Genomic DNA, 20,682 nt, shown 5'->3' with positions numbered 1-20,682 from the left:
CTCCTGACCTCAAGCGATCCTCCTGCCTCAGCCTCCCAAAGTGCTGGGATTACAGGCGTGAGCAACCATGCCCAGCTATTGGTTTTGGAAACTAAAACCAATACTTAAGGAAGTTTGTACTGTGACTGGGTAAATTATGGCCTTGCCACATTAAGTGCAATTTCTTTTGCCCTTTCTGAAAATAGATAATATTTTTTTGCTATTGTTCTCTGGGTATCTGAGAATTTCAAGCCTTCAGGAGAGATAATATGCTTTATCTCTTTTATCACTAATTTCCAGTAAAGTGCCTGGCACAGAGGTACCCAATTATCTGCTGAACAAAACTAAATTATATGATCACAGAGTCATAATAAAAACTAACTTGAATAAGAGAAAGGGAGGAATGTTGAGCTATATGGAACCCAAGATTATATAATTTAGAAGCATTATTCTCTTGGAAAACTGTGGTATAGTTTAGTATAGCAGCCCTGTTAAAGTAGGGGAATGAGTCATGTAGAATTAGTCAAAGCTTCTTCAAGAATAATACGCTCTATGGGGGCAGGGAACTAAGACTACAAATTCTTCCCTAGATTTCATGATATAATACCATCTCTATTTTCATCCCATTACCTTAGCCTACTTCCAGTAATTAGTTTTAACTGAGTGTAAAAGGTAGCTTAAACAAAACACTAACAATATACTCTGTGAATAATTGAGAGGCTGAGTCCAGACCTACAAAAGCATGAGAGAGAAATATAAGCAATATCGCTTAAACAGAGTTTCCTATTAACTAAATAGTTATTTATGAGTGTGTTAATTCTTATTTTACTTTATTTTGTGATAGGGTCTCACTCTGTCACCTAGGCTAAAGTGCAGTGGTGCCATCGTAGCTCACTGCAGCCTTGAATTCCTGGGCTCAAGTAATCCTCCCACCTCAGCCTCCCCAGTAGCTAGGACTATAGGCATGTGCTACCAAGCATAGCTATTTTTAATTTTTTAGTAGAGGCAGGGTCCCACTATGTTGCCCAGGCTGGTTTTGAACTCTTAGCCTCAATTGATCCCCCTGCTTCAGCCTCCCTAAATGCTGGAATTACAGGTATAAGCCACCATGCCTGGTCCCTGAGTGTGCTGCTGTTTAGCTTTCTCAAACTCCGTGAACTTACTTGATGCACAAAGCATGTTAAGTAAATCATAAAAAAGAATAGTTCATTGAGTCAACCAGTGTAATAAAAATTTATTTCTGATGCTATATATAGTGTTATTTGGTCCTAAGGATATTAAAATCATTACTGTGTAGATCAAATTGAAAAGAATGTTTGTTTTCTGTCAATCAATAGTTTTTGGAAATGACTAGTGCATATATAGTGGGAAGTAAGCACATCTGGAATGTTGATTTAGCTATCCATTCGCAAAATAAAAGAGTCTATTCTTTTGCTTTAACCAAAAGGACTATAAGGTCATAAAAAGACCTTTGAAAATTTTCATTTCCAAGACTTCAAGAAATTAAAAATAATGATGAGTTTATTTTCAGAACAAAGAGATTAAAAAAAAATCCCGTTAATCTTTTCTTTAATAGTAACGTCAAAGGAATTATTAATACTTTTAAAAATCTCAATAGTTTCTGATTCTTTTAAAAGGTTTTGAGTTTCCAGCAGATTCACATTTTAGTATTCTCTATTTGACCTTAGAGCTTCTGACTGAAGTTTTGCACAACCTAAGCAAAACAGGCAATGGGAAGTTTTTTAATAGTTCTCAGAAAGAGATGAACTAAATTCTCTTTTCTAAATCAGGAATGAAATGATGTTTTGACCCATTCTAAATATCATGCCACTTGAGATGCTATCTTTAGGGAGAGAGAAAAAAAAAAAAACCCTGATTATCAAATCCCTCTTGGTGATTAAAGATCAAATGGAACTTTTCGTAAGAAGTACTAGCCATGATGTCCAGATTCATTGATACTTCCCACACAGAAGTGGCCCATCATTTCAGCAGCAGGCTGGGCACAATTCATTGTCTAAACAGAAAAAGTACTGAGTTTGCATAGTTTAATATCTATAGCTAGCAGCTAAAATTCTTTGCTTATGTGTACTGACTTTGTGGAAACGCCATTGGTTATAATATTTCATTCTAATAGAAGAGAACATTTCATAATACATAATTTTTACTAGTTCTTCCTTGTTCTCATATTCTGAACTTGAAACTATCCTTAGGCCAATTTATTGTTTCCCTGTTGTAAGAATGTGGACCCACTGGTATGATCTATAATCTACAACATTCTATTTACAACACAGAACAGATGTCAGAAATACCTTTATCTTACAGGCCCGCTCCCCACTCCCTCCATTTTTACTTTTAATACCTCATTCCCTGTTGACATGACTGCAACCACTGGAAACTTATTAACTTCAACCTCTGTGACACCTACAGTTGCCAGAAGACCAATCTCTGAGGGGCCCATGTGGGTTCCTTTGGCCAAAACACATTCCCCTCTTTTAATGTCATGGCCGATGGGTCTGAAAGTCAAAGCAGAACCATAAGCAGTGTGATTAAGAACAACGTTTTCTCAACTCAGAGGGAAACTTTCGTGTCAAAAAAAAGGACATTCAAGAGGATAAAAAAGTTAAGAAATAAAGTAGTAGAAAAATAATGAAATGAAGGGATTCTAAAAATCCTATGCTTTTTTTATTTTAAAAGTTAAATCACACAACAGAAAACAGAAATAGGATTTGAATATATTACTGCTAAAGAAAAATATGTTACTTCATATTTGAAAATTTTTTTTCCTGAGTACCTGTGAAGAAAATTACTTTACAAATTGTTTTGTGTTACATTATAGTAAAAATACCAATTGTAAACTTTCTTTGATAAGGCAAGAATTCGTATGAAAATATCTAGTGGCATTAATACGAGGTCCACAGCTGGCTAGCTTTGTGGCAAGGAGATTAATGCTAATGAGGTTACAGTTATAGAGATAATTTCCATTTGGACCACTTAGGTTGGTCCTGATCTGTGGCTACCGAGGTACATTCACCTTGGTGTGCTGCCATTGGGATGGGAGAAGTGTAGCTTCGTTACAAAGGGATGTTCAGCAAATTAGTATTAATGGAATCAGGGTAAACATATTCCATTGTAAGAAAAATAATTTAAAGTATATGCACTATTTATTATAGCAAATAGCTTCATCTTTGCATATAAGGAGGAGCAGATTATTCCATTATTACTGGTAGTCACTAGAGCATATGCTATCAGTTAACTGTGTAAATACCCAATTCTGGTATTATCTGAGTTAATACCAAATTCCAGATTATTTAGGAATGGGATTGGGTAATTCTGGATTATCTAGGAGTAGAATTAACTGTAGAATATGTAGGCTCATGATTTTACCTCTTTCTCATCTTGCTTTTGACTAACTTGCCTTTACTATCTTCATTAAAAAGTAGGCAGGGCAGATATGTGATACAGAATTCATAACATTCATTTTGCTTTTTGTTAAAGCCCTGAAAATTAATGGCTAATTGACATGGCTGCAGATTTATAGTAGCCAGGGTTTCCTGAGTAAATGATCATATAGAAACAAAAGTAGGTTATATATTCTATGTGTTTTGAAGTTACCTGATATCTTGGCCTGGCCGAGCTTGCACCAAAATTCGCACTTCAAGTTCTTCAGTGCCCTATAATAAGAGCAGGTCATGTAATTTCAAACAGAATTTCTGAGCAGTAGAATTTAGCTACTCTGATACTTTTACCATCAGATAGGCCCAGGATATATACAAATATAGAGAAAAAGACAATTATTTGCTACACCCTTTGAAAACACTGAATTTCTAACACAGGTTCCTGAAAAATTAGAAGGTTTGGTGGCAATAAATAAAAAAATTAAAATGTACCAATTCAAATATTAAATCTTGTTTATAATACATTATAAATTTATATATATACACACACACACACACACACACATATATATATATATATATATACACACACACATATAGCTACCCTAATAAAGTGAATGTGCATGGAGGTAATAGCTTTCTTCTTTTCCCATGAATCATGGGATCAATACCATGCCAAGGTTACCAAATACTTAGAGAAATTTCAGTAAAGGACTTATAGTTTGCCTGGTAGTAGATTTCTGTACATTAATTGCAATAATCAATTTTACATTTATGGGCTGTGAATAATATTGTGACATTGGAACTGTGTCTTGTCATCTGGCAGAGTCTGTGGATGCATGTGTTCTGGAATTCAGTGCTCTGCTGGCTTCCCTGATGCCAATAAATCTGCTTAGGCAGTTTTAACAGCAGGCAATGTGACCTGTTTGCCAAGAGTTGAATTTTATAAACCTTACATATGGAAAGGTGATTAGAAAGAAAATCTCCAGATCAAGGAAAGTGTCTGTCTCTTGGCATGGCCAATTTTACTATCTACTCAGCTTGGGAGAATATATGTTTATTTTCAACCTCAGCTTTACAATATACTTTACTTTCTTCACAAAACAAGAAACATAGCTGATTATTAAAACCTCAGTTGAATCTATTCTACTTTTATTACTGGATTATAGTCTGGTTTCAATAACCTGCCACTATTTTCAGTGAGATAAAGGCTTGCTTAGATTCCAGCATCTTTTACTTGAGGTAATGGAGGGAGAACTGACATACACTTAATATTTGCAGGCTGTCATTTGGTGGCACAACTTTTTCCGGACTTACAGAAAACCAGAGGTGAAAGGGTCATTTGGTTCAAGTGCTTGGCTTAGTGTAATATTCAATAACTTGCCCAAGTGCTCTTTGTTAAATGCTTCTCTAGTGAATTCTGATTTCATGAACTCCTTGACATTTTATCAGAAGCTAGTCTCAGTGGCAAAATTTTCAGCTGGAAGGTATGTCAACCATTAATATCTCTGCTCTGGAAGGTATCTCAACCATTAATATCTCTGTTTTTCTTTCTTGAGGTACTTTCTTTCCTTGTTTGCATGTGAAACTGCTTGGGTCAAATATGGTTCAAATTCTGCTATAACAGAAATGATCACAGAAACCCCTCCTGTAACAATAGTTTTTCAAGCTTAAGGAAATTTCTTATTTACTGGAGACTAATATATGACAATATAAGATACCACCATAAGCAAAAACAAAACAAAACAACCCAAAAAACTGAGTTAATCTCACAAACATTGCAGAAAATGGTTGTGACATAATACTGCCATAGGAACAACAGCGCAGTAAGAGTTGGTGATGACGTACATCATCTGATTCCCTGATAAGTTCAGTATCTTCCACTTGTACTACTGCATCAGCACCGCAGGGTATTGGAGCACCTGTTGTAACCCGCATGACTTGTCCTGGCATTACTGTCTGAGTTGGCTGGAAATAAACATGAAAAAGACAGTTGATGTACTTTGCTGCTGCAAAGGAAAAGTCTGCAGAGGATGTTAATTTTTTTAATATTAAAAAAATAAAAGAAAGTCTTACAGTCTTATTCATTTTGGGCCATGTAATAAAAGTTACCCACAAACAGGTGCACTCACACTGAAGAGGCTTTAGGTTCATTTAAGCTGATTTTATATGTACTTTAAGGTAATAACTGTTAGGTGTCTTTCTTGGTGCTCTGCTTTACTTTTGAAGAACTGCCATTTACATTTGCCACTTTTGCCTCTCAAATAATGTACATTTTCCTAATATATGCAAAGTGATTTGAGAGTATGTAAGTGAAAAAATTGCTAGGACATACATTATGAATAACAATTACAAAAAAATCACCTTCGTAAATTACTGAAGTTCTGATGTTTGAGAAATGCAGTACTTTATTAACTAAACTTTTTGGTTAAATAAAGGCAAGCCAGAAATATTTTAAGTACTGCCTTTGAAAATATTCTAAAACATGAAAATATTCTACAACATATTCTCACTTATCAATTAATAATAGAAGTTGAGCAAATATAACCAAATCTTTAAAAACGATTCCAGTGTCTGTAATGACCTAGGTTAAACATTACTTTTGAATATGAAAAACAAGATTTTCATTGTCTATGCTCTCATATTGATGGTATAAGAGATAGAACCTTCCCTGCTAACTTCTTACAACATGGGGAAAAGCATTTTTCTGTAAGATTCATCTGATAGATTTGATCGGATAGACAAGTGATCTGAAAGTCACTTGTCAGGGGCAATGATTTAGACTGAAGTTTGGAAAAGGAATGCTTCAAATTCCCCCTAAGAAAAAATCCTGAGACAATATTAATCCCCCCCTGCCAAAAGATTACTTTCTAAAGATGTCTGCCTCATAAGTATAGTCATGTGCTGCATAAGGATAGTTTGCTCAATGTTGGACTGCATATATGATGGTGGTCCCATAAGATTACCATATTTTTTACTGTACTTTTTGTTTTGGTAAACAAATACTTACCATTATAATTGCATACAGTATTCAGTACAGTAATACGCTGTGCAGGTATGTAGCCTAGGAGCAATAGGTTATACCACGTAGACTAGGTGTGTAGTGGGCTAAACCATCCAGGTTTGTGTAAGTACACTCTATGATAGTTGGACAACAAGAAAATTGCCCAACAACATATTTCTCAGAATATATCTTCGTTAAGTGACTCATGACTCTATTTAAAATCTTAAGTCCCTACATTGTGAATATATTTACCACTACAAAACTATAAGCTTAAAAACCGTCAAGATGGTATATTTAATGTTATATGTGTGTGTATGTTTTGTCATTGTTATTTTAACAACCAAAATAAGATAAAGTAAAATAAACCACACATATACACACACACCCCTTAGGGAATGGTTAAGAAAAAAAAATACCCTACTACTGAAAGTATAATCAAAGTAAAATAGGAAATTTATTAGAAAAGTCTTAAAAATCTTCTCTCCATAATATTATTACTGCAAGCAATACTACCAATAACTAATATTTATTGAACCCACAATCTATGCTAGGTACAATGTTAAGTACATTATATATTCTAGAATATAAGCCTTACAAAGACAAAGATTTGTTTCATTTTCTGTTTGCCTCTCCAGATCACATCATCATTCTCTACTCTGTGCTGTAGTCCAGAAGCTGACCTCTATGGACTGTTTTAAACAGGTTCCCATCACTTTGGCGTCTGGTGAGACTCAGCCAAAGGGAGGGGTCAGTAAGATATTAGAGGGTAGAAAGGAGACAGAGAAGTAGAGTTTTCATTCCCCTTGCTCTTTTCCTCCTGGGCTGCAGTTTGGTGATAGTTTGGGCATCTCTACTACTGAGGGCAACAGCTGCTGTTGGGCAGTCCTCTCCCATAGCTATGAATCTTCCCAGGTTCAGGTACCGTCATCTTTCTTTGCTCCTTCAGACTAAGAGGTGGTAAGGAAATCTCATGGTTGCTAGCTCCTGGGTGCTGCAGATTCCTTTGTTGGTTTCCCTTAACTCCATCCAGACATTGGAGATAGTTTCTAATCTTTAATCATCCTTTTTCCAGACATATTGCTCTGTTACGGCAAGGCTTAGAAAGTGTGTGGCACACACTTTGCCAAGCTGAGCACCTATGCATCCCAGGCTGAGCTGATGTAGTCGCTCATATTCTAGGGAAACAGTGCTGATTGAGCCAAGATACTCTGACCTACAGGTCAAATAACTCTAGTACCCTGCTTCTCTGGAGCTAGACAATAGCCCCTTAGAGTCTGAGCTGCTGAGATACCTCTCTCTCTGGGGAGTTGAGTCATTTCTGTGTTGATCCTTGTCCCCCTGGTGATCAAACCACAGCTGTGCTCTGCCATTCTAAGGTGTCTGCTGCTGCTGCACCTGGCCTCAGAGTCTGAGGCAAGGATCTGTGTAGCCCCGCCATCCAGGGGTCTAGAGTCACTACTACACAGTACCTTATCCACTGTGACCAGAGCTGCTGCTGAGCCCTACTGGCTCTGGTTCCTGAGCTGCGGTCATACCCTGCTCCCCTGGCCAAAACCTTTCTCTTTGGAGTTTGGTCAGTACTACACCCTACCCATTAGGTATAAAATCACAGGTACAACCAGGGCACCTGGGTCCGAGCTGCTAGGGGGTGCCTCAGAGTCATAAATCTTGGTTCTTTGGGTAACCTACACCCAACTCTGCCACAGAGAATGAACCTGAACCCCAAGAACCAGGTGCTACAATGGATTCACAAGACCCTGAGCTTTGGATCCTGGCTCCACAGTCACTCCAAGCACCATTTTTGAGCCTAGTGCCACTGTAGCTGCTTGGAGGGCATGTCAGACCTAACGCCAAGAGGGATCCCTTCAGCTGATTCTCCCTATTGTGTGGAAAACAAGAAGAGGAGGACTCCAAAAACCCTTCACACCAAGGATATTAACAGTCTATGACACTACTACCACTGACACAAACTTCTATGGATTAGGCCACTGAAGTACTCACAGTTATTGCTGACATTGAATGCAACTGAAAAAGCTGCATGGAGACTACACCATTGCACCTGTCCAGAAAGTCACCATGCCCTTTGCAACCAACACACTAAAGGCCAACTACAGGCTTCTCTACAAAACCACCCTAGAAAGTCTGAAAGAAGCAATAGTTCCACCAGGCACACAGATCAACATAAGGACACAAGAAACACAAAAAAGCAAGGACATATGACACCACTAAAGGAATACATCTCTAGTAACAGACTCCAATGAAAAGGAAATCAGTGAACTCTTGGAGAAGAAACTGTAAAATAATGATCTTAAGGAAACTCAATTAGATACAACAAAAACACCTAGTTATAATTCAACAAAATCAGCAAAACAATTCATAAGAACGAGAAATTCAACGAAGATATAGAAATCATAAAAAAGAACCAAACAGAAATCCTGCAGCTGAATAATTCAAATAATGAAATAAAAAATTACAATAGAGTGCTTCAATAGCAGCCTTAATAAAGCAGAAGAAAGAATCTTTGAACTTGAAGACAGGTCATTTGAAATACCCAGCGAGAGAGAGAGAGAGAGAGAGAAAGAGAAGAATGAAAAAGAGTAAAGAAAGCTTGTAAGACTTATGGAATGCCATACAAGAACAAATATTCATATTATTGGAGTTTCAGAAAAAAAGAAAGGAAAAGGTATAAGAAACTTATTTAATAAAATAGTCGCTGAAAACTTCCCAAGTCTGGGGAAAGGTATGGATATCCAGGTCCAGGAAGTCCAAAGGTCTCCAAATCAAGTCATATATAATGAAATCCACATTAGACTAACAGTAGATTTCTCTGCAGAAAACTTACAGGCCAGGAAGAAAGGAGATAATAGCTTCAAAGTACTGAAATAAAAAATTTCTAACTCTGAATACTATATGCAGCAAAGTTATCCTTTGGAAATGAGGGAGAAATAAAGTCTTTCCCAGACAAGCAAAAATGGAGAGAATTCATTACTACTACACTGGTCTTACAATAAATTCTCAAGGGAGTCATATATCTGGAAGCAAAAAGACAATAATCACTATCATAAAAACACACACAAGCATAAAACTCACTGGTACAGCAGATTAACAAAGGAGAAAGAGAAAAGAATAAAAGAGCATCAATATAGAAAACAACCCAACTGCAATGATAAACAATAAGAGAAAGAAGAAGCGAGGGGTAAGCAAACCCAGAAAACAATAAAATGACAGGAGTCCTCATCTATCAGTAAGAACCTTAAATGTAAATAGATTAAATTCCCTAGTTGAAAGATACAGACAAGCTGAATGGATTAAAAAAAAAAAAACTATTTGCTGCCTACATGAGACTCACTTCACCTATACAGATACATATAGACTGAAAGTGAAGAAATCAATCAAGATATTTGATGCAAATGGAAACCAAAATCAGGTAAGAGTAGTTACATTTATACCAGATAAAACAGACTTTAAGTCAGAAACTGTAAAAAGAAATACAAGAGAAGTCATTCTATAATTATAAAGGGATCAATTTACCATAAGGATACAACAATCGTAAACATATATGCATTGAAATGGGATCACCCACTATAAAGCAGGTATTATTTATCTAAAAGGAGAGACAGATTCCAATACAATAATATTTGGGGAGTTTGACACCCTACTTGCAGCATTGGACAAGTCATACAGATAGAAAATCAATATAGAAACGCTGGATTTAAACTGCATTTTAGACCAAATAGACATAACAGATATTTACAGTACATTTCATCCAAGAGCTGTATAATACACATTTTTTTTTCATTAGCACATGGAACATTCTCCAGATAGACCATATTAGGCTACAAAACAAGTCTCAATAAATTTAAAAGAACTAAAATTATATCAAATTTTTTTCCAACCACAATGGACTAAAAGTATAAATCAATACAAGAGGAACATTCAAAATTATACAAACATGTAGAAATTACACAACATGCTCCTGAGCAACCAATGGATCAATAAATATATTAAGAGATACACAGATTTCCCAAAACAAACAAAAATAGAAACACAGCAGACAAAAACCTATGGGATACAGCAAAAACAGCATTAAGAGGAAAGTTTATAGCAATAAACACCTATATCAACATGGTAGAAAGATTTCAATGAAACAACATAGTGATATATCTCAAGGAATTAGAAAAGCAAGAACAAACCAGATCCAAAATCAGAAGAAGGAATGAAATAATAAAGATCAGAGAAACAAATGAAATTGAGACTAAAAAACCATAAAAGATGAATGAAATTAAAGTTGACTTTATGAAAATATAAACAAAATTGACAAAGCATTAGCTAGACTACTAAAAAAAGACCCAAATAAACAAAATCAGAAATGAAAAAGGAGGCATTACAACTGATACTACAGAAATACAAAGGGTCATTAGAGACTATTAGGAAGAACTACATGCCAAAAAATTAGAAAACCTAGTAGAAATGGGTAAATTCCTCAATACATACAATCTACCAAGCTTGAGCCAAGAAGAAATAGAAAACCTGAACAGATCAATCATGAGTAATGAGATTGAATCTGTAATAAAGTCTCCCATTGAAGAAAAGCCCAAGATCTGATGACTTCACTGCTTAATCCTACCAAACATTTAAAGAAGAACTCATACTAATTCTTCTCAAATTCTTCTGGAAAACTGAAGAGGAAGAAATTCTTCCAAACTCAATCTATGAGGTCAGCATTATTCTGATACTCAAACCAGAAAAGGACACAACACAAAAAAGGAAAACTATAGGCCAATATCCTTGATGCAAAAATGCTTAATGAAACACTTGCAACTGAATCCAGCAGCACATTAAAAAGATCATTCACCATGATCAAGTGGGATTTACCCTGGGGATGCTGGGGTGGCTCAACATATGCCAGTCAATAAACGTGATACATCACACCAACAGAATGAAGGACAAAAACTATATGATCATCTCAACAGACTTAGGAAAACATTTGATAAAATTCAACAATATTTCATGATTAAAACTCTCAACATCTTAGGTATAGAAAGAATGAGTGTACACAGTGAAGGCCCTAGATGACAAACCCACAGCCAACATCATACTGAATGGGGAAGATTTGAAAGCTTTTCCTCTGAGATCTAGACCAAGACAAGGATGCCCACTTTCAACACTTTTATTCAACACAGTACTGGAAGTCCCAGCCAGAACATTTAGGCAAGAGAAAGAAATAAAGGGTATCCAAAGGGGAAAAGAGGAAGTCAGACTGTACCTGTTTGCAGATAACATGATCTTATATATAGAAAATCCTAAAAGCTCCACCAAAAACTCTTAAAACTGATAAATATAGTACAGCTGCAGGATACAAAATCAACATACAAAAATGAGTAGCATTTCTATACACCAAGAACAAACTAACAGAGAAAGAATATGAGAGAGCAATCCCATGTATAATAACTATAAAAAAATCTAGGAATAGATTTAGCCAAGGAGGTAAAAAATCTCTATAAGGAAAACTATAAAATACTGATGAAAAAGATTGAAGAAGCCACAAAAAAAGAGAGAAAGAAACAGCATCCCAGGTCATTGGGTTGGAAGAATTAATATTGTGAAAATGACCATACTACCAAAAAAGCAATCTACAGATTCATTGCAATTCCTATATAAATACCAAGTGACATTCTTCACAGAAATAAAAAATCCTACAATTTGTATGAAACCACAAGAGACCCTAAATAGCCAAAGCTATCCTGAATAAAAAGAAGAAAACTGGAGGCTTCACACTGTCAGAAATCAAAATATACTACAAAGCTATAGTAACTGAAATACATGGTTTAGACAGCAAAACAGACACGCTGACCAATGGATCAGAAGAGAGAACCCAGTGAGGTTGGAGCCCCCCGACAGAGTCCATACTGGGGTGAAGGTTGCAGTGAGCTGAGATCATGCTGGGCAACAAAGCAAGACTCTGTCTCAAGAAAAAACCCAGAAACCAAAAAGCAAGAACAACCTCTCTCCCCCCCAAAAAAAAACCCAAACAAACAAACAAACAAAATAAGACAAGTCATTTATAAAAAAGAATCAAACCTAGCTGTTCTTTTTGTCAGAAAAATGATCATGGTAATGAAATCCAGCTTGGTGCAGCATGGACAAGAATATATATCACTATAGTGCCAACTTAGCTTCAGAGAGCTGTATGTGAATCTCCTCAATTTTTGGATGCTAAAATGAGGAAGCTAGGGTTAACACCATTGGTACCATCCTTCTCCTATATATCTCAACTCATTTCTACTGTTAATCCATGCTAAGCCAAAGAAGAAAGGCATGGAACAGTGTTTGCCAAACTGCTGCCTTCATTTCAAAAATTATTATTTATTTATTTCTTGTCACTTTTATTTATTTTTATTTTTATTTTTTTAAGAGGGAGTTTCGCTCTTGTTGCCCAGGCTGGAGTGCAGTGGCGAGATTTCGGCTCACCGCAACCTCTGCCTCCCAGGTTCAAGCGATTCTCCTGCCTCAGCCTCCAGAGTAGTCGGGATTACAGCTATGTGTCACCATGCCTGGCTCATTTTGTATTTTCAGTAGAGACAGGCTTTCTCCATGTTGGTCAGGCTGGTCTTAAACTCGCAAACTCAGGTAATCTGCCCGCCCTGGGCTCCCAAAGTGCTGGGATTACAGGCGTGAGCCACCGCGCCCGCTGACACTTTTGTTTTTATATATTGCATGGTAGTAGCAGTTGAGTATTCCATCTCAGGAAGAGGAAACTTTAAAAGGGAGCAGAAGGGAAAGGAAAAAAGTTCTTTGGTTTTCTTCTAGTTCCATTCAATAAGGTAGGAGCTCTGTCGATCAACCTTTGTAACTCACCGGATTGACAGATGCTATTTCCTCTTAAACAAAACAATGGCCCCAGCACACTTCAAGTTTGAAGCTGTCACACTCTTCTCTTGTATAACTGTAAGCTGCCACTCTAAGAATCAATTGAGTTTGTTCCCAAACTTGTTTGTGCCAGTGTGTGGCAATAGTTTTAACTGAAATATGTTGTTTAAATAAATATGGCCGGGTGCGGTGGCTCACGCCTGTAATCCCAGCACTTTGGGAGGCCGAGGTGGGTGGATCACAAGGTCAGGAAATCAAGACCATCCTGGCTAACATGGTGAAACCCCAACTCTACTAAAAACACAAAAACAAAAAATTAGCCCTGCGTGGTGGTGGGCACCTGTAGTCCCAGCTACTTGGGAGGCTGAGGTGGGAGAATGGCGTGAACCCAGGAGGCGGAGCTTACAGTGAGCCAAGATCGTGCCACTGCACTCCAGCCTGGGCGACAGAGCAAGGCTATGCCTTAAAAAGGAAGGAAGGAAGGAAGGAAGGAAGGAGGGAAGGAGGGAAGGAGGGAAGGAGGGAAGGAGGGAAGGAGGGAAGGAGGGAAGGAGGGAAGGAGGGAAGGAAGGAAAGAAATATTACATAAACCAATGATATATGAGTGTGAAAGAGTTATTTTTTTTCTATAAAAATTAAGTAAAACCTTTTGGAAATCTCCATTAAAAATGCTGCTAAAAAGAAATGCTGTAAAATTAGGTGTGAGTGAGGAAACTAAAAGAATGTAAAATATAATAAAACCCTAAAAGGATTCTGCTCTTCTATGTATTGCAAGTATTGCTCAGTTTTTTCCACTTTAAATAAATCAAAATGGAAATCAGAGACATTGCCTTTTGTGTGGTTTACGTAAGAAAGACCTGATAGCAATTAAAACAGCATACTTATTTAAAATGAAGACCTTGGCTCTTCATCAAGTTATTGACTAATAAATATTTGTTTAACTTAAATTTATATTTATTTTAAATGTATAAAATAATTTCCCACTTTAACTGATTTTTCAATTAAGTGGCCACTTACCGGGCTCAAAGCATCAAATGGACTTGTATTTCCATTATGGCCCATTATTGCTTCATTTCTTAATATAAATATATGTATACCTGGTCCCTGGCTAGATCCCAAGTGAGAAAAATTAAATAATTAGCTAAAGAGTTTAAATAATCTACTTCTTCTAAGTTTCCCTATTTGTAACACAAGTTGGGGAGAAGTCTGAGAAGACTACCTAGAAATTGTTCTATTCAGAACTTTTTTTTTTTTTTTTTTTTTTTTCCCAGGAAAAAAAGAATCACCCAGTCACAGGTCTGGAAAATGCTTGTAATGCATGTCTGTGAGACATACTAATAATACTATGCCATATATTAATAGATGTAGATTTTTCAATTAAGAAATAATTCTTTTGGCTCTCCTGGGAACTATACTTTCATCCCTTTGATAACTTTCTGACTAATCTCTCTAATTTCCACTACACTGATAGGAGAAATTTAGAATTAGATACCCAAAGTCCATGAAGCTGAAATCTTCAGTGCCTTTCAGGCCTACCAATCTCACCTGTTCACCAGCTTGGGATTCCCCAATGATGAAACGATCTCCTGGGCCATCAGCAGCTGTGAGATGGAACAGAGCCAAGAACAAACATCAGTATGGACCTATAGCATGGAACAAGAACCTAAAATTGGAATTCTAAAATTTGACTCAAATTATTTGATAAGACTTAGAGAAGTGGAATATTTTTCTGATCTCCTAGACTTGACAATGACTTTGTTACTACTGGTTTAATGTTTGGTATCTGCAACTCACATGCACTGATAGAAGTGGTCCTAATTGTACCACTGGTGACTAATTGTGCCATGGTGTCACTGGAGATGGTCTTCCTGTCACCTTGTAATTTCCACACTTGTGCTCTTCTAATGTTATTCTAGCTGATCTTCCTAATACTACCTTATCCATGTGTACGTATGTGTCATGTGTGTGTGTACACTCATGGATATATGTATATACACACACACATATATATGTGTGTATATATATGTGTGTGTATATATATTTGTATATATATCCATATGTCTCAATTTTTCAATAACAATTTAACTACTTCGTACTGTTTTCTTATTTATCTCCCAGTCTGGGCTTCCTGATGTGAAACAGGAAGAACATTCCTTTCTTCATTTGACGGCTGAAGGAAATGAATTATAGAATGAAAGAATTCAGGTAGAAAGAAAAGGTAAAGTACTCTGAACAACTTCTGGTTAATGGTAGAGCTAGGACTAAAATCCAGTCTCATAACTGTAGCACAGTATTTTTAAATAATGTATCAAAATTCTATTTATGAGTAGAATACATAGGCAGTACTGTATCACATTTTCCATTGGCTATTTATTTTTAAATTGAAAAAAAAATTCCAGAATTGGGATGAAAAAAGTTTATTAAAAAATATATACAGTATAACAATGGCTAGATGAAGAAACATTCTTGGCGATTTAAAGAGTTTTCTTGACATATGATGTGGCTTTCAGACCAATATGACGGGGCAAAAATGTCTATCTAGTATGTTTTAAAATCATGACCATTACCTTCACGTTACCTGCAAACAGCAGAGTTTTGGGGGCATATCTACAAAAAATATATACATTATATATGAATATTTAACATTTATAATCATAGTGATAAATAATGATATTTTCTCTTTTTAAAAGGACATTAATTACTCATTTATGTAGCTATAAAGTGATATTTTTTTCTAAAGTCTTATATAAAACACTGTTTATAATGAAGTCATCCCTTTTTTGCATAACTGGTTTTGGTTAGCATGATGTGAAGTAGGACAAAAATTAACACTGGGTCCCTTCTGTCACAAGATGTTGTATTTTATGCTTTATAGATATTATCCAAGTTAATAAACTCTTGTTTTTCTGTTTTTTTTTTTGAATCCTGTTATATTGTTCAATTTTTACTTGTAAAAAATATTATAGAAGAGTTTTATGGTAATGTTGTTTTATTAAGCCATTTTCATGGGTTATTTTTTAAAAAGTTTAAGAAGTTTTTACAACAGGCCGGGTGTGGTGGCTCACACCTATAATCCCAGCACTTTGGGAGGCTGGGGCAGGCAGATCACCTGAGGTCAGGAGTTTGAGACTAGCCTGACCAACGTGGAGAAACCCTGTCTCTACTAAAAATATAAAATTAGCTGGGTGTGGTGGCACATGCCTGTAATACTAGCTACTCGGGAAGCTGAGGCAGGAGAATCGCTTGAACCTGTGAGGCGGAGGTTATGGTGAGCTGAGATCGTGCCATTGCACTCCAGCCTGGGCAACAAGAGTGAAACTCCGTCTCAAAAAAAAAAAAAAAAGTTTTTACAACAGACATAGAAGTCATTGCTTCAACAATTATCAACATTTTACCAATCTTGTTTCATCTATTCCCCCAATTATTTTTGCCATCTTTCAGAGCAAATGATAATTTTCTTACTGTAGAAAATTAAAACATCAATTATCTTTCAAAGTTCCACACTAACTGCATCTCAAACGTGAATAAACTTACTTAAAATTGTTTCTCTACTAGATAAATAATTATCAGCTTGCTACCTCCTATGGCAACCTAGATATTTTCTCTCTCTTTTTTTGTTTTGAGACGGAGTTTTGTTCTTGCTGCCCAGGCTGGAGTGCAATGGCGCGATCTCGGCTCACTGCAACCTCTGCCTCCCGCGTTCAAGCCAATCTCCTGTCTCAGCCTCCCGAGTAGCTGGGATTACAGGCATACGCCACCATACCCGGCTAATTTTTGTATTTTATTTTATTTTGTTTTTTTAGTAGAGATGGGGTTTCATCATATTGGTCAGGCTGGTGTCAAACTCCTGACCTCAGGTGATCCACCTGCCTCGGCCTCCCAAAATGCTGGGGTTACAGGCATGAGCCACCATGCCTGACTCGTTTTCTCTTTTTTTACTTCCTGCACAAGGGGGAAATTAGCATTGTTTTAGAGTAAAGAAACCTGAATCTGAATCCTGCTTCTGTTTATTGTTAGCTTGAGGGACTCTCAGCAAAATTACTAAACTTCTCTAACCTTCAGTTTTCTTGTTGGTAAAAATGGGGATAATCACACTTTTAAAACAATACCTTTGAAGCTCTTTATTCCTTTTATTCATTCAGTAAATGTCTGTTGAGTGTCTTTTATGCCCCAAGTGTTAAATTAGGGGCTGGAGAGAGAGTAGGGGGTAAACCTAGACACTGCTTCTATTTTAGTGCAGTGCCAAGCTGTTACAAGGTTTTTCAAACTCTGGATGACAAATGGAGGTAGGCTGTAAAATCAACTTGTGAAGAACTTTTTAATTAAAAGGATAGAAATATATTTCAACACACATGGTAAGGATGACTCCTGTTTCATAAAACTTATTTTTGTTTATATATGTGTATGTATGTATATTTATATGTACCATATATGTTATATATGTGTGTGTATATCATTGGCTTGTGATGTATAATATATTTAATGTATTTCTTCCCATGGGTGTGGTTAAAATAAAACTCTTAAAGTCACTGATGCATCAGGAGAGGCAGATATTAATCAAATAATCACATTAATGAATACATACATACAAATTAAGAAAAACACTCCAAAGCAAAGAAACATGATTTTATGACAGTATACAATTACAGTACCTGAGCTACACTGGAGGGTCACGAAAAGCATGATAAAAGAATTTCTGATTTGAATATGAAGAATGAGTACGAGCTAAGTAGGGGTGTGTGTGTGTGTGTTTATGTAGGTAGGGGGAGAGAAAGGGAGGGAGATAGGGAGGGAAGGGAGGAGAGGGAGAGAGAGGAAAAAGATAGACATGAAGTGGAAGTGCTCCATCATTGTGTGCAAAGAGAACATATGTGCAGAGGCCTTGGTTCATGTCTTCCTTATACCTTATACTCTAGCTATTATCAACTGCTAGTACTATCCCTGAGAGTACCAAGATAATTCATATTTTGGCTCCATGACATATGCTACTTCCACTACTTAAAGTATCCTTTTCTTATTCTTGCCTTCTGATTAAAGATTTTCTAGCTGTTAAGGCTCAGCTCAAGTGTCATCTTCTCTATGAAGTCATATCTGACTCCTCTCCCCTCAAGAGTTGTCAGCATCCTCTTTTGTTTCCCCAGTGTAGCCTGAAATCAATTATAGCTTCTAAATGTACTTATAGTATTTGCAAATCCCTGGCACTTGCTGTACAATGGGTGTTAAATAAATGTTCAATATGTTAAGTATTCAAAATGGTGGGTAGATGAATGAATGTGTTCCAAAAATGTTCTTAGAAGATTAATGAACAAATAAGTAATATTTTCTAACACAAAGTTCTATATTTGTTATATATACTTTTTGCTGATCCATATATATTGTTTCCTTCAAAATTTGAGTCAGCATCTTAAGAATGTTTAGAAAGATTGCTTTGGCTGGGCAAATCACTTCAGCTCAGGAGTTTGAGACCAACCTGGGCAACATGGCAAAACCCCATCTCTACAAAAAATACAAAAATTAGCCAGGTGTGGTGGTGTGTGCCTGTAGTCCTAGCTACTTGGGAGGCTGAGGCACAAAGATGGCTTGAGAACTGGGTGGTAGGTGGGGAGTGGAGGTTTTAGTGAGCTGAAATTGTACCACTGCACTCCAGCCGGAGCAACATAGTGAGAGCCTGTCTCAAAAAAAAAAAAAAAAAAAAAAAAAAGAGACTGCTTTGATTAATTCTGTATAACTTAGATTATGTCATTATTCTGTCTAGCATAGTGCCTAGCTCATTGTTGATAATAAATATTTGTTAAAAGAATAAAGAAATGAAGTTGGCATTCTCATAAAGTTTTAGGTGGGAAGTGTTTCTCTTTTCTCCTGTAAATGCTCATATCACTGTTCTGCATAATCCTTTAAATAAACTGAATAATGAGTAGCTGGAGGTCATCTGGGGCAAACCTAGTATGGAGTTTCAGGGAAGTCCACATGTGAAAGCACTCTGAAGTGATTCTAAGGAGCAGGGTCTTTGTTACTGGGGAAAGTATACCAATTGTGGAGAGAATATGTGCTCACTTGCACTATGTTCTCCACCTTACCCTGAACCTTTCCAGTTGGTAAATGTTTACTCTATATTGCTAGCTAAGGAAGAATCAGTCAACCAACTACACAGAAGTTTCTTGGTACCAAGAGAGGAGTCATTTTTATTATTTCTCTTATTTCTCAACATTTAGTGTACATGCAAATCATCTGGATATCTTGTGAATATACAGATTCTAATTTAGTAGGGCTGGGACAGGGCCTGAGATTCTAAATTCTAACAAGCTGATGCTGAGGCTGCTGGTCCATGGATTACCCTTTTTGAGGAGCAGAGCACTATAAGATCTAACTGAATATAGACAAATTCAGACTAAGAGAACATTTAAGGAATAAAAAATTAGTGAACTACAGGAGTCCAAATTTTACATTAACACTAAGGTTTATCTTATAAAGACAGAAAAATAATTATCAATCTATCTAACTTCCTGATACAGTCATGAGTCACTTAACAATGGGGATATATTCTAAGAAATGCATTGTTAGGCAATTTTGTTGTGTGAACATCATCACAGAGTGTACTAACACAAACCTAGATGATATAGTCTATTATACAACTAGGCTACATGGTATAGCCTATTGCTCTTGGGCTACAAACTTGTACAGCATATTACAATACTGAATACTATAGGCAACTGTAACACAGTGCTAAGTATCTGTGTATCTAAACATATCTAACTATAGGAAACGTAATGTGTTGCACTATGTGGTCTTACAATGGCTATAATGTCACTAGGCAATAAGAATTTTTCAGCTCCATTGTAAGAGTCTGTTTTTGACCCAAATGTTAATGTGGTGCATGACTATATTTATTTAAAAATATCTATGAAAGAAACAGGTTAAAAAAAGTTGCAGTTTTTCAAGATGAATTCTACAAGTTTAGGTAGGAGAGGGTAGAAGTGGAGGTATGATAGCACATGAACCTAGAGCTTGGAAAGAAAAGAAAAAAAGAAAGTAAGCCACAGTACGTCATTAGAAAAGATGAATGGATTTGAAGGACTTCTACAGACTTAGAATTGTTTCCCTTATAATTCTGACATATCTGCTAATGAGTTTTCTTTTCTGCTTTGCACCTGTAGAATTTAATTTGAAAGAAGTGATAAAAGCAATATAAACCCTAATGGCATATGCGTTATGTAAACAATGTTTAATGCAAGACCCTGAAGCTGTTCCCTCTTATTCCTTCTTTTTCTAATGTCCAGAAAACACTTTTAGTTCTGTTTACCCATTTGTTTGAAGATTTCTGGTTATATTATTTGATATGAAATTGATACCACTAGATAACTACTCATTGTGTACATAGAAAACAATAATCTTCGAATCATCTGCCATGGAATTATCCTTCATTTTCCTTTTCCA

General features: G+C 36.2%; 1 protein-coding gene across 45 annotated transcripts in view; it reads right to left on the bottom strand.

Moving 5' to 3' along the window:
- GPHN (gephyrin) overlaps positions 1–20,682 on the bottom strand; it is a 734,620-nt gene that overhangs the window by 64,600 nt on the left and 649,338 nt on the right. For all 45 annotated transcript variants that reach the window (XM_073997568.1, XM_073997563.1, XM_073997564.1 and 42 more), the window contains 4 exons: positions 14,794–14,849; positions 5,223–5,342; positions 3,592–3,650; positions 2,339–2,492 (listed from right to left, as the gene is read on the bottom strand). In XM_073997568.1, coding sequence (XP_073853669.1) covers positions 2,339–2,492; positions 3,592–3,650; positions 5,223–5,342; positions 14,794–14,849 — 389 coding nt within the window. The remainder of the gene's footprint in view (positions 1–2,338; positions 2,493–3,591; positions 3,651–5,222; positions 5,343–14,793; positions 14,850–20,682) is intronic.

The sequence above is a fragment of the Macaca fascicularis genome, chromosome 7, assembly GCF_037993035.2.
Source record: "Macaca fascicularis isolate 582-1 chromosome 7, T2T-MFA8v1.1".
Taxonomy (NCBI): Eukaryota; Metazoa; Chordata; class Mammalia; order Primates; family Cercopithecidae; genus Macaca; species Macaca fascicularis.
This window is presented reverse-complemented; position numbering and strand designations above follow the sequence as displayed.